Source organism: Oncorhynchus tshawytscha, linkage group LG16, assembly GCF_018296145.1.
Source record: "Oncorhynchus tshawytscha isolate Ot180627B linkage group LG16, Otsh_v2.0, whole genome shotgun sequence".
Classification (NCBI taxonomy): Eukaryota; Metazoa; Chordata; class Actinopteri; order Salmoniformes; family Salmonidae; genus Oncorhynchus; species Oncorhynchus tshawytscha.
In genome coordinates, this window is record NC_056444.1 from 72,623,639 (window position 1) to 72,647,484 (window position 23,846).

The following is a 23,846-nucleotide window of genomic DNA, read 5'->3' on the forward strand; positions in this document are numbered from 1 at the left end:
TGGTTTCATCTCACTGTGATATTCAGCTGGATTTAGATATCTCAACATGAAAATATACTAAATTGTTTCATAGAATTGAAAGAAGACCACCTTCTCCTGGTCACTGATGGACGAAATCACTTTCTGCTTAAAGCGGATGTTATAACAAGTCTGCACAATTTTGAATAGCGTCTCTGCATTGCTCAGTGGACATTTAGGAGAAAATTCTCAGTCTTCAGTTATATGACATAGTGCCAATATTGTATGGTTACTTAGTAGGATCGTATTAATTTTACAGTTATAAGGTGGAATCTTATAATAAGTTGCTTATAATTACATTTTTACTATATTTAGAAAGCATTTAAGTCATTTCAGGCCTTATTACTCAACTTTTGTTGTAATAGGAAAAACATCTTAAATTATTTTTCATATTGTCATAAAATTTGAAATATGTATTTGACCTTGTGTCCTCAAAGGTGAGTACACCTAAGAAATGAATAACTTTTCTTTGACCAGAAATGTGAGTTCCTGACCTTTCTTAAACTATGCATCATTACCAGTTATTGGCCATCTCATGAAAAATAAATATGTATGTGGAAATCTATTTAGGTGGAAATCTATTCAAAAGGTTAACAGTGATGATCTACTGTTAGGATCATTATACATAATATTATGTGATGTCATTGATCTAAATTAATCCAGCTTTCAGGCCAAATAAAATTCATTTTAAACTTTTGTTCATGATCATATTGGCCATGAAGTATTATTTTCTTCTGTCATATTAAGTCATTTAATCCGGTAGTATAAATAAAACACTGTAAAATAAAGCTGTTTTAAGCTGTATAACAAATTAATATCAAAGTATGTAGTCAGCATCATGTGTCAGGTATTTGGATTACTAGTAACCCACTAAGCAAATAAGCAATGCTTCCAATGGTTCCACATATCCTACATTCACATCCTGTTTCAATCCCAACCACACCTTAGGCATCATGAGTTTACCTCTCGCTGCAGTTTCTCATGGGCTCTTTGAGAAATACAGTATTGTCATCTAAATCTGTCTGATAAAGCAAATCTTGTCATCATGTTCTTATTTGAACATTTTCAGAGAGAATTCAAGAGATTAGCATGAGTACATCAGAGATGCTCTGACAGTTGACAGAGTATTTTTGCTGTGGTTGTGTGTTTGGTATTCAAATAGATCCCCTTTTGATGAGTAAGCAATAGCCCCACCCCTTTAAGAGAAGGGCTAAACTCATATGTGCATATTCTTAGTTGAGCAGGTTGCAAAGCAGCAAGTTGATCTCTAACTTGCTCCCACTAATAGCTGGAATACTACAGACAGATTGTAAACACACAACTTTCACAGCAGGGGTGTGCTATTGCTGCTTTTACTCTGCCATAGGAGTTGGCACAAGGTAAGACATAGCCTCAAATACTTTTAGCTTTGAAATGCCATTGGTTTAGTGTAGTCCATTCCTTCTCTATAGCTGTTTTTTTAAAAGTTGTATCTATTAGCTTTGCTTCAAATGATATTCATTTATATAAGATGAGTATCCTAATTTATTGATATTTATAATCATCGCATTTGAATTCATCTAACTTTGTTGTTGTATTTGGAGACTATAGTATTGTGATACAAGAATGAAGTATCTCATTCTCAGCATTGATGTTACGAACATATGTTGCACACACACACACACACACACACACACACACACACACACACACACACACACACACACACACACACACACACACACACACACACAGATAAACAGTTTCTTCTGCAGGTATCAACTGCGATCAAGATGGGCAATGAGCATTCTAAAAACAAGGTATGTTTGATAATAGCTTTCTTTGACAACATGCATGTTTTACTTTGAATGTTGGAATACAGGGGAAAGAAGGCTGGTTGTGGCATTTTACACCCAATGGAAGTGTTTGCTGTCTAATAATAGTAGTTTCAAGTTTCAAATTACAGGCAGTAATATATTAGAGATATTACGTGTGCACATGCATCTAATACTAATTGATGGTCCGTACAAAATGGAGTAACGATGAAAGTGATATGATGAAAACAATGATGACAAGAGAAGCTCATGTCAACCATCTTTCTTCTCATAGGCTGAGCAGGCTCCAGAAAAGCCCCTGCATGGAGGATTGAATGGCCATGCTGTAAGCATCTCATCCAATGGCCTGGAGAATGGTGTGTCTATGAGTGATTTGATAGCCATTTATCCTGTTGTCACCTGATTGTTACCCCATGATCAATAAGGCCCAAACTGTGGGCCCAACTGATTGCAACACCTCTGTCTATGATGTCTATCATGGTAACCAAGTTATTTATGTACTACTCCAATGGGATGACATGACACTAACACTATCCCTTGTAATCAATCTTGAATTGCTGGATTAGTCTGGATCAATATCCAAGTCTCTCATAATTCTCTGTAAATACAGCCGTCTGTCAGTGCTATTGGGCGGTGTTCAATGTTAACTATAGGCGTAGCCTTCAACATAGAGGATGAACAGATGTTTGATCAGTCCTTGTGTATATTGTCTCACTGGATCAACAGTTTTGTACAAGGATTTGCAGGCCAAGTACATATGTATTTTCTTTAAGGGCGATAATATTGATATTGGTCATCTATTCACTAGCAAGTGAGCAGCTAAAGCCACTGTTTCCAGACTGTGTTTGTTTCACACGACTAGCCTGTGTGTCCCCAGTAGCACATTAGTTTTACATACAGCACAAGGAAAGGTTTGGCTTGCATTTAGCTTAGGGTAATGAGCCTAGCACTGCATTGATTAGTCATAGAGGTAGTATCGTTAGGAAACTCCTTTGGTAAAGTTGCATACCATTTCCTACACCCTCCCATGTTCTACTGAATTACATGTTGGGAACTAAGATTAATCATATTTATCCTCTTAGATGTAAATTCCCCTGTTTTGGGGACCTTCTTATTTTTCAATGTAATTTTTTTTTTTAACTTAATTTAACTATGCAAGTCAGTTAATAAGAAAAAAATTGTATTTACAATGATGGCCTAACCCGGCTGAAACCTACCCCGGACGACGCTGGGCCAATTGTGCGCCGCCCTATGGGACTCCCAATCACAACCAGTGTGGTTCTGGTACCGGTTCCGATCAACATTTTTCCCTTATAAATCGATCCATGGACATAGTAGATCGAAATGGCTTTCATTGAGCGATTGCCCTGGCTCCCACCGAAACAGTAGTATTTCTTTCCGTGCATATGTGACGTAGGATATAAAATTTGAAACCCCGTGAAGCTGGGATATGCCTCCTACCATTTCATTCGCACTTTCGACTGTCCATCAACTCCTGGCTGAACCCTACATCAAAGCACATAAATATGCACATTTTCTCTAACATTAAACATACAGATTTGTATTTTTCCAGTTAGTTATAAGGAATGTGAATTTTTATAGTTAGTTATTTTATCATTTGATTATGCTATATTTAGAAAGCATATAAGTAATTTCAAGCATTATTCATACAGTTTTGTTGATATAAATATTTCATATTTTTCATATTTTTATCATATTTGTACTGTGTACTTGAGCAATTTATTAAAATAAATACCAGAAAGCTGGGATGTTAACCTTTCTTTCAGTATGCAGCATTACTAGTTATTGTTTATGGCCCTCATGATAAATTATTACTTTTGGGGATTACATAGATTACGTTTTCAATTATGTTTAGGTACATTTAATTGGCTCATTTCCATTACCGGACATAAAAAAGATAATAGTCAGGTATTACATGATGCCTGTGTACAAAGGATGAATCATATCAAATAACTTTCTTTGTCACACCAACTAACTGACTTATATATTGCAGTTATCAGTGAAGCAGCTGTGGAGCAGAACAGTATGCCTCCCTCACTGCCTCCCTCTGAAGAGTCAGGTATAGTGGAGGCAGATGGCAGTGGTCTTGGGCCTGTGGTGGTGGAACAGAAGTCTGCCATCAAGGAGGTTCCAGAAGTGGAACCAGAGACACAGAATGCTAAGACTCAAAACACACCGGAACCAGAACTGGAACCAGCCACCCAAGAGAAGGAGGAGCCCAAGAACAGTACGAAAGAAAAAGTGAACATCTTTGAAAATCTGTTCAAGAAGAAAGCTAAGCCTCAACCCACCCCCAACCCGGATCCAGCCCTGGAAAAGGAGGAAACCATAAAGGACAAGATTGTGGAGGAGATTGAAAGTTCTGCAGAAGATCAGAAAGTCCCTGTGGCTGTGACCGATGGGATCCAAGCTGTAAGTATCTAATCAGTGATCCCTTCAAATTGGGTTGGCATTAGTTCCATTTCAGTTTCACTCAGTGTACTGATAATTAATTCATGATCATCAGCTCCTAACTTGAGATTGTTACATTTCAAAATCGAAATGATTTTGGTTATTCCAATGTAGTTAACTACGCATATAGCCACTGTAATGTGAGGTGTACTGTGAATTGGTAACATTTATTTACAGTAATATTGGATCTGTTGCAAAAAAAATTCACAGATCATTCTTCACTTTCCAGTGTATAACAAAGCCTATTACAGATCTAACAAACATCCCTGTTGATTATTATTATACAGGAGACAAACGAAGGCATAATTTCCTTGCAATCATCCATTGAACTGGATTGGAAAATATTGATGGCTGCACATTTGTTTCCAATGCAACTTCCATTACTGTCTGATTTTCACCACTGAAACCACTGAAGAGCAGCCAGAAACCACTGAAGCTCACCCAGAAACCACCCGAAGAGCAACCTACAGACAAGAGTGTCAGCCCACCTGAAGAAGAGCCTATGGAGGATAGTATCAGCCCACATGAAAAAGAGACAACAGAACTGGCCATTGGTGAAGAAGTCACAGAGGATAAAACTTTAGAGGAGTGCACTGCACCTGAAGAAGAGCTGGAAGACATTGCAAGCGTTAACGAAGATACAGCTGCTGTAGAGTCAGCAATGGCTGAAAAACTTGCATCTAGCCCCATAAGAACTGTACAGTCTAAAGTGAAGAGTGTCAGCCAACCTTAACAAGAGCCTGAGAGTGTAAGCCCACCTGAAATGGCTGAAGAACTAGAAGAGATGAAAGAACTTCTTGAAGATGTAGCTTCTATAGAGTCAGAGGAACCTAAATCCAGCACACCCAAAGAAGAAAGATGCCACTATCCTTTCTTGCTGTTGCAGAATGATATTACTCTAAGTCATATTACCTTAAGGAATATTCAAATAAAATAAAATATTGTGAGATAAGACAACACAACCCAAAACAAAACAAGATATTTGAGTTTGCTGACATTCTTCAGAGCAAAAGAGACAGAAGTCTCCAACATTGCTGAATATCAATGAGTGTGGGTGGAAACAAGCATTAATAAAAGGATGATTGTTGATGGTGCCCAGAGTAGGCAGAGGCATGGTTGGAATTGTGCTTCAATCTCAATGCTGCGTCTAACAGACTCCTTGCTAAGCGTATCAGCTTCACTGATAAAACACTCACATTTCTGAGGGCTCATTCTTTGCCGTTGTCTATAGGAGCCACTTGCTGAGGTAAAGGAGGATACAGAGACTTCAAAGGAGCGTCCCAACCCTAGTCCAGAGGCAGAGGAGGTCAAAAGCCCCAAAATTGCAGAGGAAAGCAGTCACATTCAGGAAAACCAAGAGGGAGAGAGTCAAACAGAAGAGAATCCAGTTATGAACTTCTTCAAAACACTAGTAAGTTGAATTTTTCTTTGGATTTTCTTTGTATTGTTTAAAGAGTTGTTTTAACAGTAAGGTCCATAAGTGAATAGATATGCACAAAATGTTTGATCTATTTGCCTAATGTTGGTTTTAAAATATGTTTAAAAGTGACACTACTTCATACATCTGTAAACCTATTTTGAGAAAAAATTATTTCAAGCCTTTGTAAAAGTCCAACTGTGAAACCACTACAAACACTATTGAAGAACCATCATTTATTTGGTATGGAAAAGAAAGTTTGCCATGCTGTCATAATTCCAAATATGCATCTGAATAGCAAAACATTTAGCCTAATGCTTGATTATGGTATGGTAATCCTAATCTTCTGTTGTGAAGTAGGGACCACAGATAATTAAATGAGAAAACAGTGTTCCATCAGTGATGTCATTGTATTTTAAGACTGTATAGTGCTGTCAGTGATCATTGTGTGTGAAAATATGTGTAGAGGCGTCTCTGAGAAAGAGTGACCACGTCTTGAAGGAATGATTACACAGGCAGCTATTGTCATTTCTCTTCATCATGCCTTCTTTTGGAATTATGCCTCCATAAAGAGTTAACATAACCCCAGCCCCATGTTAATCAAATCCTTTGAACATGCGGGAATGTGGTGGTCTTTTGTTCAGCCTATAGTGTGAGCTCACAAGGGAGGCCTGTGCCATTGGAAGTTGAGATGCATGAAAATATAGTGAGGGAAGGCGTACGCCATCCCCAGAGCACAATGGCCACCCCAGTGAGAGAGCATGTACTGTATGTGCTTTGCCAAGGACCTCTTTGTGTGCCATCAGTTAGACAACCGTAGATGTCAATGGCTACAGTGCCTTCTAAAAGTATTCATACCCCTTGTCTGATTCCACATTTTGTTGTTACAGCCTGAATTCAAAATGGATTAAATAGATTTTTGTGTTTCTTCTCACCCATCTACACACAATAGCCTATATTGACAAAGTGAAAACATGTTTTTAGAAATGTTTGCAAATGTATTGCAAATGACATACAGAAATATCTTATTTACATAAGTATTCGCAACCCTGGGTCAATACATGTTAGAATCACCTTTGCTAGTGATTAAAGTTGGTAGTCTTTCTGGGTAAGTCTCTAAGAGCTTTGCATACCTGGATTGTACAATATTTGCCCATTATTCTTTGCAAAATTCTTCAAGCTCTGTCAAATTGGTTGTTAATTATTGCTAGACAACCATTTTCAAGTCTTGGCATAGATTTTCAAGCAGATTTAAGTCAAAACTGTCCACTCAGGAACATTCACTTTCTTCTTGCTAAGCAACTCCAGTGTAGATTTGGCCTTGTGTTTTAGGTTATTGTCCTGCTGAAAGGAGAATTAATCTCCCTGTGTCTGGTGGACAGCTGACTGAACCAGGATTTTGTCTAGGATTTTGCCTGTGCTTAGCTCCATTCCATTTTTTATCTTGAAAAACTCCCCAGTCCTTAACGATTACACGCAAACCCATAAGATGATGCATCCACCACTTGAAAATATGGAGTGTGGTACTCAGTAATGTGTTGTATTGGATTTTCCCTAAACTTAACACTTTGTATTCAGGACAAAAAGTTGATTTCTTTGCCACATTTTTTGCAGTATTACTTTAGTGCCTTGTAGAAAACAGGATGCGTGTTTTGGAATATTTTTCTTCTGTACAGGCTTCCTTCTTTTCACTCTGTCAGTTAGGTTAGTATTGTGGAGTAACTACAATGTTGTTGATCCATCCTCAGTTTTTTCCAGTCACAGTCATTAAACTCTGTAACTGTTTTAAAGTTACCATTGGCCTCATGGTGAAATCCCTGAGTGGTTTCCTCTTCTCTGGTAACCGAGTTAGGAAAGATGCCTGTATCTTTGTTGTGACTGGGTGTATGGATACACCATCCGAAGTGTAATTAATAACTTCACCATGCTCAAAGGGATATTCAATGTCTGTTTTTTACCCATCTACCAATAGGTGCCCTTCTTTGCGAGGCATAGGAAAATCTCCCTGGTCTTTGTGGTTGAATCTGTGTTTGAAATTCACTGCTCATGTAACGGTTCTCTTGTGGTGAAGGAGAGTCGGACCAAAATGTAGCGTGTAGATTGCGATCCATGTTTAATCAAACAAACGTAACACGAATACACACAAAACACTACAAAACAATAAACATAACGAAAACCGAAACAGCCTATACTTGTGTCAACTAACACAGCGACAGGAACAAAGACACTAAGGACAATCACCCACACCAAACTCAAAGAAAATGGCTGCCTAAATATGGTTCCCAATCAGAGACAACGATAAACACCTGCCTCTGATTGAGAACCACTTCAGACAGCCATAGACTTATCTAGAACACCCCACTAGCTACAATCCCCCATATATACACACCACATACAAAAACCCATGCCACACCCTGGCCTGACCAAATAAATAAAGATAAACACAAAATACTTCGACCAGTGTGTGACAGAACCCCCCTAAAGGTGCGGACTCCTGAACGCACCTCAAAACAAATAGGGAGGGTCCGGGTGGGCGTCTGTCCATGGTGGCGGCTCCGGCGCGGGACGTGGACCCCACTCAATTAATGTCTTAGTCCCCTCTCCTCGCGTCCCTGGATAGTCCACCCTCGCCGCCGACCATGGCCTAGTAGTCCTCACCCAGAAACCCACTGGACTGAGGAGCAGATCGGGACTGAGGGGCAGCTCGGGACTGTGGCAGCTCGGGACTGTGGGGAAGCTCAGGAGTGAGAGGAAGCTCAGGAGTGAGAGGAAGCTCAGGAGTGAGAGGAAGCTCAGGCATGTAGATAAATCTACCAGATCCTGGCTGGCTGGTGGTTTCGGCAGATCCTGGCTGACTGGCAGATCCCGGCTGACTGGTGGATCCTGGCTGACTGGCGGATCCTGGCTGACTGGCGGATCCTGGCCGACTGGCAGATCCTGGCCGACTGGCAGATCCTGGCAGATCCCGGCTGACTGGCGGATCTGGAAGAGTCTGGTTGACTGGCAGATCTGGAAGAGTCTGGTTGACTGGCAGATCTGGAAGAGTCTGGTTGACTGGCAGATCTGGAAGAGTCTGGCTGACTAGCAGATCTGGAAGAGTCTGGCTGACTGGCGGATCTGGAAGAGTCTGGCTGACTGGCGGATCTGGAAGAGTCTGGCTGACTGGCAGATCTGGAAGAGTCTGGCTGACTGGCGGATCCCGGCAGACTGAAAGATCTGGCTGCTCCATGCTGACTGGCGGCTCTGGCTGCTCCACGCTGACTGGCGGCTCTGGCTTCTCCATGTAGGCTGACAGCTCTGGCGGCTTCTTACAGACTGGCAGCTCTGGCGGCTCCATGCAGACTGGCAGCTCCTTGCAGACTGGCAGCTCCTTACAGACTGGCAGCTCCTTGCAGACTGGCAGCTCCGTGCAGACTGGCAGCTCCGTGCAGACTGACAGCTCCTTGCAGACTGACAGCTCTGGCTGCTCCATGCAGACTGACATCTCTGGCTGCTTCATGCAGACTGACAGCTCTGACTGCTCCATGCAGACTGACAGCTCTGACTGCTCCATGCAGACTGACAGCTCTGGCTGCTCCATGCAGACTGACAGCTCTGGCTGCTCCATGCAGACTGACAGCTCTGGCTGCTCCATGCAGACTGACAGCTCTGGCTGCTTCATGCAGACTGGCAGCTCTGGCTGCGCTGAACAGGCGGGAGACTCCGGCAGCGCTGTAGAGGAGGAAGGCTCTGGCTGCGCTGAACAGGCGGGAGACTCCTGCAGCGCTGTGTCGGAGGAAGGCTCTGGCTGCTAACAGCGCTAGATAGGCGGGAGACTCCGGCAGCGCAGGAGAGGAGTAAGGCTCCGACAGCGCTGGAGATGCGAGGCGCACTGTAGGCCTGATGCGTGGTGCTGGTACTGGTGGTACTGGACCGAGGACACGCACAGGAAGCCTGGTGCGGGGAGCTGCTACCGGAGGGCTGGGGTGTGGAGGTGGTACTGGATAGACCGGACCGTGCAGGCGCACTGGAGCTCTTGAGCACCGAGCCTGCCCAACCTTACCTGGCTCGATGCCCACTCTAGCCCGGCCGATCCGAGGAGCTGGAATATACCTCACTGGGCTATGCACCCGCACTGGGGACACCGTGCGCACCACTGCATAACACGGTGCCTGCCCGGTCTCTCTAGCCCCCCGGTAAGCACAGGGAGTTTGCGCAGGTCTCCTACCTGGCGTAGCCATACTCCCTGTGAGCCCCCCCCCCAATAATTTTTTGGGGCTGACTCCCGGTCTTCCATCCGCTCTGCCGTGCTAGCTCCTCATAATGCCGCCTCTCTGCTTTTGCTGCCTCCAGCTCGGCTTTGGGGCGACAATAATCTCCAGGCTGATCCCAGGGTCCTTTACCATCCAGTTCCTCCTCCCATGTCCATTTCTCCAGGTGGTGCAACCTCTCCCACTGTAGCTGCTGCTGCTCCTGCTGCTGCTGCCTCTGTTGCCTCTTCTCCTGTTTCACCTTTGGGCGACTACACTCCCCTGGTTTAGCCCAGGGTCCTCTCCCGTCGAGGATCTCCTCCCATGTCCAGAAATCCTTCTTACGCATCTCCTCTTTGGGCTGCTCCTGCCTGTTGACATGCTGCTTGGTCCGTTTGTGGTGGGTGATTCTGTAACGGTTCTCTTGTGGTGAAGGAGAGTCGGACCAAAATGCAGCGTGTAGATTGCAATCCATGTTTAATCAAACAAACGTAACACGAATACACACAAAACACTACAAAACAATAAACGTAACGAAAACCGAAACAGCCTATACTTGTGTCAACTAACACAGCGACAGGAACAAAGACACTAAGGACAATCACCCACACCAAACTCAAAGAATATGGCTCCTAAATATGGTTCCCAATCAGAGACAACGATAAACACCTGCCTCTGATTGAGAACCACTTCAGACAGCCATAGACTTATCTAGAACACCCCACTAGCTACAATCCCCCATATATACACACCACATACAAAAACCCATGCCACACCCTGGCCTGACCAAATAAATAAAGATAAACACAAAATACTTCGACCAGGGCGTGACAGCTCAACTGAGGGACCTTACAGATAATTGTACGTGTGGGGTACAAAGATGAGGTAGTCATTAAAAAATCATGTTAAACACTAGTATTGCACAAAGAGTTAGTCCATGCAACTTATGTGACTTGTGAAGTACATTTTTACTCCTTAAATTATTTAGGCTTGCCATAACAAAGGGGCTGAATACTTATTGACTCAAGACATTTCAGCTTTTCATTTTTAATTAATCAAGATGTGTAGAAACATAATTTCACTGAGACATTATGGGGTATTGTGTATAAACCAGTGACAAAGAAATCTCAATGTAATCCATTTTAAAGGCTCTCACACAACAAACTCAACTCAATATTAGGAAGCTGTTCCTAATGTTTGGTATACTCAGTATATATCTGTGTGTTACCTAGGTGACTCCCACAAAAAAAAACAAGCAAGAAACAGCCACCCCTGCTGTTGCAAAAGACCAGGTAAGCATGAATTTGTATTTGAAACATAATACATTATGCAAAAACACTAAATCCAATTATTCAATACAGATACAGTTATGCACAGAGTTGATTTAGTATACTGTATAGTCTACATGTAATGCTGTGCAATTATGTGCCTTTGGTAAAGTCATCTAAAAAAAAGAATGAAAGCTTTTCATGACGCAGCCTTACTTTACCTTTACCTTACTGCTTGCACCAACAAAGGTGAAAAAGTAACAAGTGAAAGACATCTCACTCTTACCACTTATCACCTTCATCCCATTGGTAACATAAGGCCTCATTCAACATTGCGGCTGTTAGCATTTACACTTGAAATAATTTACACTGTTCCAGTAGCAACGTATTAATCTACATTGAGAGACTTTTGGATGACTGTGATTGTGACTGTTATTGAATTCCTCAGGATTTTTAAAAATGAATTCAATCATTCAAAATAAATACATTTAATCCCAATTAAATTAAACAAGTCAATGATTATTGAACCTAAAACAAGTAGTTAGTAGTGTCAGTAGTCGTAATTGGCATCCATCTTCTGCTGAAGACCAAACGCAGCTGAGAAGACCTGTGCAGGTCAAGGGGCACCTTCCTCAGCTGTGAAGCCTGTTGCAAAAGATGCCACTGCATGTCTTCTAAGCAAGCTATTTAGAAAGAAGATATATGATCTCTTCACGGAACCAGAATGGTGATCTCCTTTTTACCAGCACTAACTATTGTTTGTTGTTACCAAACATTCACAGAAAGAGGCCCAACCAACAACAACAACTACTGTGAGTACTAACTAAATAAATAAACATAAATAAATCATGTTTTGTGAGCTATTAACCTCGATGTCGGTGATCAACTATTCCTATTTTCCATTGTGTGTCTCTCTCGAATAGGCTGCACAACTAGTGGATGCTCCAGCAACAGCCAAAGGAGGAATGTCAATCCCACCAGCCCCAGCCCCAGCCCCATCCCCAGCCCCAGCCCCAGCCCCAGCCCCAGCCCCAGCCCCAGCCCCATCCCCAGCCCCAGCCCCAGCCCCAGCCCCAGCCCCAGCCCTAGGCTCATGTAAGATGGAGGTTAAAGCAGAACTAGCTGCCCAATCTGTGACCAACACACCAAACGAAGAACCAAAGGGTGCTGCCAAAGAACCAGAGGCCGCCAAGCCGAAATCTGACCGCCCGTTCAGCAGACTTTTCAGCAGAAAGGTAAGCCAACTCCTGTAGAACAAGGCACTTAGAAGCATTCTTTGGCAGCAGATAATATTTTGTAAAAGAGAACATAAAACATAAATGTGTGTCAGATTGTAACAGTTTGATGTGAATTTGAGGCACTGATAGGCCTCAAGTCTAAAATCAAGGTTAAGTCAACAAGTGGAGCCAGAGCCCCTGCCAAGCCTGCTGCAGCGGTATGACAATACAACATTCAGCCATTTTGAAACTAACAGAGTTAAGCTCACTGTGACATCCTTCATTTCCTTTAACTGTATTCAAATCATTGCATCTTGTGGGTACAATATCTACCAGCTACATCACACAGACTGCTGCCCTTTCTCTTGAGCAGAGCATCAATACAGATATCAAACAAAACAGTCTCTCAGAGCAGTCCCTCAGAGCATTCCTGTAAATGTAAATCTATCCCGATACTTCCAGTGACATAATGTGACATTCCATAGAGTTTTATTGCTTATGTTTTTCTCAATGTGGAATCAACACACTTTAGATAGTGCTGCATTTAGCTGGACTGATGGCATGACTTGTGGAGAATGGGCTGAGGTCTGCATCTCTTCATTCATCATCTGTGAACATAAATAGCATAACAGCATCCCAAACAACATCAGAAATCCAACAAAATCTAATTCAGTCATTTTAACCCAACGAAACAGCAGACCAAGTATTAATTTCATACAGAAACTGAATTACATTTTCATTCGGACTGTATGTGTTCATACAGAAACTGAATTACATTTTCATTCGGACTGTATGTGTTCATACAGAAACTGAATTACATTTTCATTCGGACTGTATGTGTTCATACAGAAACTGAATTACATTTTCATTCGGACTGTATGTGTTCATACAGAAACTGAATTACATTTTCATTCTGACTGTATGTGTTCATACAGAAACTGAATTACATTTTCATTCTGACTGTATGTGTTCATACAGAAACTGAATTACATTTTCATTCTGACTGTATGTGTGCATGTGCGACTTTGTGTCTTTATTTGTGTGGTGAACTGTGCTTCTACACACCTATCCGTGCCTTGCCATGCAGCCCATAAAGTAGAAGGTCTAGTTATATGGCACATGTTCAAATTAACATCGTTCTGCTCTCCTGTAGACAGTGGAACCAGTGGAGCCACAGCCGGTTGTGGAAGTACAGGTAAAAGGAGAGAACTCTTGGCATACTCCATCCTCATGTGCCATCTTTGTCTCTTTCTGTTGGGTTGCATGGTGAAAATGGGTGTTCACGCTATCAGTTACAGAGGAGGCTGGTGGGAGGAGCAATAAGAGGACAGGCTTATTGTAATGCCTGGAATGGAATCAATGGAATGGAGTAAAATACGTTGTCTCCATGTGTTTGTGTTTGGTACCATTCCAGTGACTCCATTCCATCATTACAATGAGCACATCCTCCTATAGCTCCTCTCACCAGCTTGAATTTGAGGCACTGATAGGCCTCAAGTCTAAAATCAAGGTTAAGTCAACAAGTGGAGCCAGAGCCCCTGCCAAGCCTGCTGCAGCGGTATGACAATACAACATTCAGCCATTTTGAAACTAACAGAGTTAAGCTCACTGTGACATCCTTCATTTCCTTTAACTGTATTCAAATCATTGCATCTTGTGGGTACAATATCTACCAGCTACATCATACAGACTGCTGCCCTTTCTCTTGAGCAGAGCATCAATACAGATATCAAACAAAACAGTCTCTCAGAGCAGTCCCTCAGAGCATTCCTGTAAATGTAAATCTATCCCGATACTTCCAGTGACATATTGTGACATTCCATAGAGTTTTATTGCTTATGTTTTTCTCAATGTGGAATCAACACACTTTAGATAGTGCTGCATTTAGCTGGACTGATGGCATGACTTGTGGAGAATGGGCTGAGGTCTGCATCTCTTCATTCATCATCTGTGAACATAAATAGCATAACAGCATCCCAAACAACATCAGAAATCCAACTAAATCTAATTCAGTCATTTTAACCCATTATCATTCTGACTGTATGTATTCATACAGAAACAATTAGATTTTCATTCTGACTGTATATGTGCGACTTTGTGCCTTTATTTGTGTGGTGAACTGTGCTTCTACACACCTATCCGTGCTTTGCCATGCAGACCATACAGTAGAAGGTCTAGTTATATGGCACATGTTCAGATTAACATCGTTCTGCTCTCCTGTAGACAGTGGAACCAGTGGAGCCACAACCGGTTGTGGAAGTACAGGTAAAAGGAGAGAACTCTTGGCATACTCCATCCTCACGTGCCATCTTTGTCTCTTTCTGTTGGGTTGCATGGTGAAAATGGGTGTTCATGCTATCAGTTACAGAGGAGGCTGGTGGGAGGAGCTATAAGATGACAGGCTTATTGTAATGCCTGGAATGGAATAAATGGAATGGAGTAAAATATGTTGTTTGCATGTGTTTGTGTTTGGTACCATTCCAGGGACTCCATTCCATCAATTACAATGAGCACATCCTCCTATAGCTTCTCTCACCAGCTTCCTCTGATCAGTTACAAGTTGTTTCATTCATCTCAGCAATAAAGTGGTGCTAAGGGGCAAATCACATAATATCTATTTTACAGTACCAGTTTTGGTACCTGAGTAGAGATTTTTATCACCCTCTTATCTCTTTCTTTCTTATCTGTTTTAGTGGGTTATTTTCTGGTTCTTCCAGGTGGTGGACTCTTGTGGGCTCTTAGACCTTCCTTAATTAATCCTGACAATGGTTTATAATTAAGTTTTCTCTTTTGCTGTTTCGGTAAAGAATGTAGACTTCTCAAAGACGGCCACTCTGGAGGCCTCTGCCACACTAGAACCACCACCACCAGAGGAAGAGAAGACACCTGCTGCCTCCAAAGCCTCTCCTTTCACTTCCTTTTCTCTTTTCAAGACAAAGGTAAGGCAGACATTTTACTCACATCTCACTTTGTTTCTCAACGGGAACTACTCATGAAATGTAATTTTGGAAATACAAGAAAATGTGTACATGTGATAAACAATAACAGAATGGTGTGATAATTTGAGGACCTGCTAAACCAAATGGCCTCAAAAGCCCAGACAGCTTCAACAAGTGGAGTCCGACAACTCAAGAAACCTTTCAAAGGGCTAAATGACAATACTTGCCAGCCAGTGTGAAATTAACAAGAGTGATCTCACTGTGTTCAGCTTATGCTATGCTGGTACTACCATGTTGAAGTATCCTGCACAAATAATGAAATATCCTCCATAAATAATGAACATTATTTGGTACAGCAATTGATATGTTGCATGCACATGATAGCGAAAACAGCTGGTAGTGATACTTTCTAATTTCTCATCATTTTATGATATTTACCAGCCAGAGCAATGCTCCCATTTATGTAGTCATTCCATTATACAGCCACTATTTAATTGCATCAGTTGTGCTCTTGTATTGTGCTAGTCAGTGTGATAATGTGTGTGCTCAGCTTTTTTAACTGGTGAGAGCCAGGAGGCAACATCATATTGGAAGCCCAATGGCTTTAAGAGGAACATTAAATGACCCAAATTACACTTTGAAATTGATCTCTTGATTATTTGTCATAATTCAATTAGGCAGCTGTGCCAAAAAAGGAAGTCCCTGCCCTAGCTGCAGAAGCGGTAGTTGAACCAAGTGTAGCCAAGGACGAACCAAAGGCCCCAGAGGACCCTGCTGTGGACAGCAAGCCCGTGTCAGAGCCCTCCGAGGTTATGGAGAATTCCCCCGTCCTCCCTAAGAGACTGGAGAAGAGGAACTCCATCCACTTGTTCTTCAAAAACCTGGTAGGCTGAATTTGCAATCCCTCTCAGTCAAATTTGCAACCACTAGATGGCCTCGGCAACTGAGGTCTAAGGTCTCCCTATGACTATGAACTATACTTCACTATGAAATGTCATTGAAAGATATTGCTTTGGGCAAAGTAATGTGAGGGAAGCAAATGTAGGTTCTTACATGCAGTTGGAGTTATATTGATAAGCGAAATGACCCTTCCCTTTCCTTGCAGGGCAAACGCCAGTCAGATGCAGGAGTACAAACAGAACCAGAGAAGACCAAATAAAACAGAAACACCCTTTCAAACATCACATGCCATATCTGGAAATGAACTTTTGATTTGTTAGATACATTATGTTTCTGATCACACTATTGATGTGGTAAGAGCAAGTGGTTTGAGGGAGAGAGGTGGACTGTGGACTAGTCTGTTCTAGTCTAATCTTTGTGGACAATTTCAGAGAATTGTTCTTTGTGGAGGAGGTAAATATATTTTCTGGTTTTAAAGGCTTGATAGGTAGAGAAAAGTGGTTTTGTAACATATACTGAGAGCAAAATCAATTTTCTATACAGTATGTACCCTTCTTTTAACATACATGTCAAACTCATTCCACGGAGGGCTGAGTGTCTGCTGGTTTTTGTTCCTCCCTTGATTGATTAATTAAGGTCACTAATTAGTAAAGAACTCCCCTCACCTGGTTGTCTAAGGTCTTAAAAACGAAACACTCGCAGACACTAAGCCCTTCATGGAATGAGTTTGACATCCCTGCTTTAACATATTAATGTGTAAGGATCTAATGCAAATATTACGTTTAGCATATTTTTTTCCCTCTATACGCAATTTACTAGTCTGAAAATAACTTGTGGAGTGCATACAATGGTTTCAGATACATTCATAGGACGTCTTGGAGAAGAGATGCATAAAGCTTAGCTTGGAATAGAGAGATAGTAATGGAATATACTCCAAATGTAATGGAGGAGTTGGTGAAATGGTGGATATTCCTGCCAAGATGTTTTTATTTAGGCTAGACACATGCAACTTACAATGTAGGCTTTAAACTTTGCAGGAACTGTACACGGATGCAAATATATGCCAAACACTAAATTACAATATATGATTATAATCATACACAGGGGGACCTCACAATCATTACTTTTTTTGGGAACTACACAGATCATCTGGTAGTCTATATAGCTAACTGCACAGTCATGAATCATATTTGATTAACGTTTCACTGAAGTATAAAGGTTTGTTCTAATTTGAGTGCACTGCTTTACATGTGTGTGCCTGTTTGAATGCAGATGTTATAATCTTGGGTATCTTGTCTGTTAATTTCTGCACCTATAATTTGATAAACTGGATCTGGAAGTAGAATATTTATTGTGACAGCAATTTCCGAATCATGACAACCTGCAATGGGGTATATGGGGGGGTTCTACTGAGCTAACATGGATTTTTTTTTAAAGATCATACCATGGATCCTTTAGCTATTTAATTTTTCATTGGGGTAAAATATTGAATTTGGCCTTTTAATGCTACAACCTATAGAAATGCATTGAATAACACACTCATAAATGGCAAAACAGAGTACAAAAATAAATAATAAGGAATATGTTTTTGAATTGTCTGTCCTACATCTAGGAGATGTAATAAAGTTCAGGATTTACACATTTAACCCATTTTTTGGGGTGTCACAAAACTACTTCTATATTTGTTTTTATGTTAATTAGATTGACGCACGGGTGCGTTGATCAACTTTAGGGGTATTTAAAGCTATTTTTTTCTGTAACTGTTAAGAGAATAAATGTATACAATTATATGTTTTCTTGTTTTCTATCTCACAATTTAGGCCAAAAGCTATCAGTATAGGGAAATATGAAAACATATTTAGACTGGAATTAAATGTCCCTGTAATATATTGATTTAATGTTATCAAGCAGGACTATCAAGTGCTGCAATACCTGAAAAAGACATGACCCAACAAGTTTATCAACACATCTTGTATTCCCGAAGTAGGGAGCCAAGCTGTCTCAGCTATGTTAGAAGACCACACCTTGTTAAATACAAACACTAAACAGCACCCTTGCTAATTACCCAAGCAACTTGGTCAGGCATTCATGTTAGATGAGAAGAAAGGAGAGCCTTAAATAGTATGAAAAATCAAATTATTTTACCAGCTGATCTGAGGGATTGTAAGCTTGCCTGTGATAAAGGAGTGACTCTAATATTTTTATAGTATCCTAATATTAATTTGTGTGGTGATTCATAGCAAAGTTTGCATCATGGAGTCCTCTGTCTGTGGTGGAATGTGTTTTAGATGGCTGCGTCTGAGATCATACACCTTTAAGTGATGAGTCAATGTTCCTGAAGTAGTAACTCATACTGCTCCTTTGTTAACTGAAGCACTGTTATACTTGCATTGCCCCCTGTAATCACTGTGATCAGTTCAAATTGTGCATCAAAGTCATTTCCCAAGAAGTGGCCGGGAAAAAGACAGGAAGGAAGGGAGCGATGCTACGGGTATGGTAGTAACAGAGGGCTATTTGGTCCATTGTCTGTCCTTTTCCCCATGCGGATCATTTCAATTTAAGATGCAATATCACATTTTGTTCTGACAGTAACCATATAACACTAATGTGTCTGAGAGAAGTGAGTTAAATTGTATTATCTTCAGAAGAGCTGAAGTAAATGGTAGCACATGATGGACCAGGAGTAAAACAGCAGCTGGGTTGTTCCACCACTTCTGTCTTTTGAGAAGTGTCACTTGGTAAAAAAAAACAAAAAAAACATTTGATTTCACCTAATGGTTACATTTTCATAAAGAGCACATGTTCAATGCAATAAAAACACATTCTCCCATCTCAAGAGGTTTAATAAAACAATTAATATAGTAATTGCCAAATAAAGTAACAGGGTTGACTGTAACAGGGTTGACAATGACAGGGTTGATGATTAAGTGAGAATGCTCGACCTGCTCAGTTTTCCACCACAAAACACCAGCAAATGGTCAAAAAGAGTACACCAGCTCACCTGATTCTACACTATGATTTGACTTTTAGATGTTCAATGTTTCTTTTGAAAAACAACTTCTGAAACCAGAGTTCAGTTCACGTAACAAGGTTGACCGTAAAATGAGGGACAGACATAAATTAATCTCTAATTACATTAAATAAATAAGCATTTGTTAAAGCAACAAAATAACTAGGTCTTTACAATGATGGTCAAAACTTGGAGAAATGTAGGGGTTAAGTAGATTAAAATCTTCCTAGAAGTCATAGAGGGTGCATGGAGGGACATGTCAAAATGTGGATATTTTGGCACTTTTGCAAGCCTTTTCATATACAAAATCTGAATGATTGAATTATCCACGTGGTCTATATTAAAGGGTACTTCATTTAATATAATATGCTTTTAAACTTCTATATTGGCCCACAATTTCTACTTAAGATATCAAAGGGGATGCAAAAGATCCTCATTTTGTGGAGGGCCTTTTTCAAAAAATGTGCTTTGACTGATGAGTTCAAATCAGACAGAGAGTTATGAAGAGTGATAGACTTTATGATAATGCATTCACTGACTGATACATCTGAACTTACTTTGACTTCACTTCTGTGGCAGTATAAACACTCTGGAATATGTCTAATGCCAGATGTTTCATAGTCATATAGTGAATCGTTATGCCACTACAACAGGTAGAATGTTCCTACACTCCATAATTGTTGAGGTGCTTCTGCAGAAGACAAGAAGGGTGCAGCATAGCAACATGGCTAGAAACCTCAGTTTGAACGTTGTGCAATAAGAAGATTTAACCATAATATCTCCTAGTTAAGAAACTGTCATCCTCCTTCAGAGGCGATGATCTATGACCATGCTGGTTCAGTTGATCACAGGACAGTAAGTGTGAGTGTGTGAATGAATGCAGACCACACAGCGCCGAGTACCAAGAGGGGGTAGGGGAGCCAAGGGACCAGTGGGCTGCTTGGGAGGCCTATGGGGACTGGGGAGGGCTGCTGTCAGCACTAATGTTTGTCAAGGCTATGCAGCGCTGTGCTGCTCTGCTCTTCAGCACCATGCACACAGGGAGGCATGGGGGATCACATTACAAGGACCAATGAAGACACAACATATTCCCAGGCCTTGCAATAACACTTTAATGGCAATATCCAATCACCAGATGATGTTAAACTAACTGATATACTACATTGTCAAGTCTTTATCAGCAGGCAATTGAGCATTATGTGGATGTATAATATTCAGTATTCAGATGTATTCAGACGAACAGAGGCTCTCTTTAGAGGTGTTGCACCGGAGGGTGTTTTTGTCATGTATTATTTGTAATTCTTTTTAGTTGAGTTGCTGATCTTGTTGGTTTGAGGGGCTGGGTAGACATGGCTAACAACCTTGTTTAGATTGTTGTTGACCTTAAAGCTCATGAAGTGTAATAACTTTCCCAGTACTTAGTAGTGTAAATCTATGGGACGCATCCTCTTATAATATCAAGTCCTTTCTGGCTTTGCAGATTAAAGTGATCAATCGAAGGTCCATATTCCAATGAATATAACATAAATACATGACATTCATAAGGAAATGTGTTTTGGGTGTATACTGCAATACAGGAAAGAATAACTGTATTTCCGAGCAGCGAATGCGTTAGAAGACGACAGTCAACACAAAATAGAAATGTCTCTATGAAGCAGATGTAGAATATAACAAATCTTGATCTTGACCAGATTAGAATATTACAACTATAAGAAATATTGTACCTTAGGTTGTAAGAATGTTTATCCTTCTTAAATGCCTACAACTGATGATGAAAACGTCTTTCAGACGGAGCAGCAGTATGGTTATAAAGGAAGCTGATCCATGAATCTGGAAGGGAACAATGCAGTCAGCTGTTGCTGACACATCCAGACAAGATCAAGTCTACTTGCATAATCGTCTGTGAGGAGGACCTGACTCGTGCATCCATCCCTCCATCACATACCAGAGCTGCGGGTTGAATACAAAATAATTATTTGTTTTGCTAATATGTTAAAAGATTATATGCATCCATCCAACTCTATAATACAAATTGTTTTGTTTTCTTATTTTGTAGAATAGAGGCTGATATTAGTTATTCTTTTTGATTTGATTCTATTCTATTCTAAATGTCTGTTAATACAAACAATAGTGTATTGTACTTATTTTGTGTTGCCAATACGATATATTCTTGGCATATGTTCTTTTGTGTCTTCTTGCAACTCAAATCAGAGGCAGACATGTGCTTTATTGCTCCAACTTGCTCCAACTTCTTTGCTCTGTTAGGATCATCGAACAATACAAGCTGTAAGCAACAAGTAATGCACCAGGACTAGCTATGGAATTTCATGTTTAGATCGCTCATCAGTATCAGACATTATACTGCCATTCCAGATTGCTAGCTTTTCACAAAGCCTTTGTGGCCAGGGAACAATGGGAAATGAGCGGGAGGCCACTGTGTGTGTCACATGTGGTGCCTTTGATTAACATTCTAGACTTGTTTGTATGACAGGAACTCAAGATAAAGCAAGGACATAAAAAAGGCTACAAATAACCAAATTATGTTTTATACACTTAAAGTAAAATAGGTACAGTATTGCTTCTTTATTCAACAATAATAAGCACATGAAACTATGATCAAAACTTAATTTGAATATAAACATGACACTGGAAATCTATTTGGCTGTCAACACAATATTAATGTATCTATGGTGCCAGAAAGATGTGACTGCTCTGTGAGTTTGTTTCTCCCATAACAGGTTTTATTTCTGACATTGATGTATTATGTAGCCTAAATGAATGTTTCTGACACAAGCCTGGTGGGTTATTGAGACATCAAAATCGTGTCACTCAGAGACCAGAATACCTCCTGGGGACATTTTCTTGGTGTTTGCTATAACCTGCTCTGTAGACAACAGAGGGAGTTGGACATGTCCCAAATGGCTGTGGTGGTGCTCCACACGATTGCCTGTGTGTTCTGGGTTCTTTCTGGGTTCAACATGCAGGCTGGGTGGAGCTACTGTACATGGCAACGTTTCAGCCAGTTGCTGGAGATGTTTTGGCAAATGCCTGCTGACAGCAGTCGATGTGGATTTGTTCACTGTTCTTCACCCTCAACAGCTGGGGATGGGTTTCATTGAGAACATTTATTTTTTTAAAGAATGGTTCAGTCTGGTGTGATGAATGCCTTCTTCATTGAACATCAAATCAAAAAATGTATTTGTCACATACACATGGTTAGCAGATGTTGATGCGAGTGTAGCGAAATGCTTGTGCTTCTAGTTCTGACAATGCAGTAATAATCAACGAGTAATCTAACCTAACAATTTCACAACAACTACCTTGTACACACAAGTGTAAAGGGATGAAGGATATGTACATACAAATATATGAATGAGTGATGGTACAGAACGGCATAGGCAAGATGCAGTAGATGTTATAGAGTACAGTATATACATATGAGATGAGTAATGTAGGGTATGTAAACATATAAAAGTGGCATTGTTTAAAGTGGCTAGTGATACATGTATTACATAAAGATGGCAAGAGGCAGTAGATGGTATAGAGTACAGTATATACATATGAGATGAGTAATGTAGGGCATGTAAACATTATATTAAGTGGCATTGTTTAAAGTGGCTAGTGATACATTTTTACATTCATTTTTCCATTATTAAAGTGGCTGGAGTTGAGTCAGTATGTTGGCAGCAGCCACTCAATGTTAGTGGTGGCTGTTCAACAGTCTGATGGCCTTGAGGTAGAAGCTTTTTTGCTGTCTCTCATATTCATCTCAATGTCTATTTTGTTGACTATCATGCCAATGAAAAACAAGGAGATCTTATAATTCTTATGTGTTTTATTCTATATAATTCTGTGATGTAATATTTGTTTTAAGTCTAGCCAGCAATGCAAGTAAAACTATCTAGAGCTCTTTGTTCATTAATCATCAAGTCTCTAAATGAACTAAAACTAACAGAGCTGTAACACAGAACCTTTATCACTCAATAGTTGTTTACCTAAGCTAGTAGAAAGAGGAGGGTTAGGGTGGGGTTAACATCCAACATCCAGAGACAGTGTGATTGTGTTTGGGTTTCCTGACTATCTTGAGCCATCACAAAATCAAGAAGGGTGAGTATTAATGAGGTAGAGTAGTACTAATACATACTTTCTGTGAAAAAAACATTGTGAATAGAGTAGTCAATGGCATAATAATTGAAAGTGGAACCACAATGAGATCCATGCTATTGCCAGCTGTCAGAGGAGCTGGGGTGGGGGAGGGGTGAAGCAGTTGCTTTGACATGCATGTACTCTGATGAAAAGCGGAGGAAATGTCGTCAATTGTACTGAGAAAGAATAAAGCAGTGGTCTTAACTTTACATTGATTATTAGTAAATACATGTAGAAATCAAGTTTTTTCTAGCTCACCTTGAATAGAATGTATGTTAGTTCACTTCATAGATTTTTCATTTTTCATTCAGTAGATCCCTGTATTTCATGGTTGCATTGTAGGCTATGGTACACTATGGATTGAATTATCATGGTTATTTCTGAACATTTTAGGGTCGTACAATAGGACAAGTATT

The 23,846-nt window shown here is 40.5% G+C and overlaps 1 protein-coding gene across 7 annotated transcripts; it reads left to right on the forward strand.

The window, feature by feature from the left end:
• The first annotated feature begins 1,237 nt into the window (after nt 1-1,237).
• Nucleotides 1,238-18,064, forward strand: LOC112215229 (proteoglycan 4). 7 transcript variants are annotated; one of them, XM_042299597.1, is made up of 14 exons: nt 1,238-1,397; nt 1,753-1,817; nt 2,107-2,188; nt 3,847-4,265; nt 5,536-5,715; nt 11,183-11,242; nt 12,001-12,030; nt 12,142-12,453; nt 12,576-12,653; nt 13,589-13,630; nt 14,659-14,700; nt 15,243-15,374; nt 16,052-16,258; nt 16,480-18,064. In XM_042299597.1, exons 2-14 carry the CDS (start codon nt 1,791-1,793, stop codon nt 16,531-16,533), a joined length of 1,665 nt encoding a protein of 554 aa, XP_042155531.1. In that variant the 5' UTR covers nt 1,238-1,397; nt 1,753-1,790; the 3' UTR covers nt 16,534-18,064. The 7 variants fall into 7 exon arrangements, with proteins under 7 accessions (XP_042155531.1, XP_042155532.1, XP_042155533.1 ...); XM_042299598.1 differs by having other exon boundaries at nt 1,773-1,817; XM_042299599.1 differs by lacking the exon at nt 14,659-14,700.
• The last annotated feature ends 5,782 nt before the right edge of the window (nt 18,065-23,846 follow it).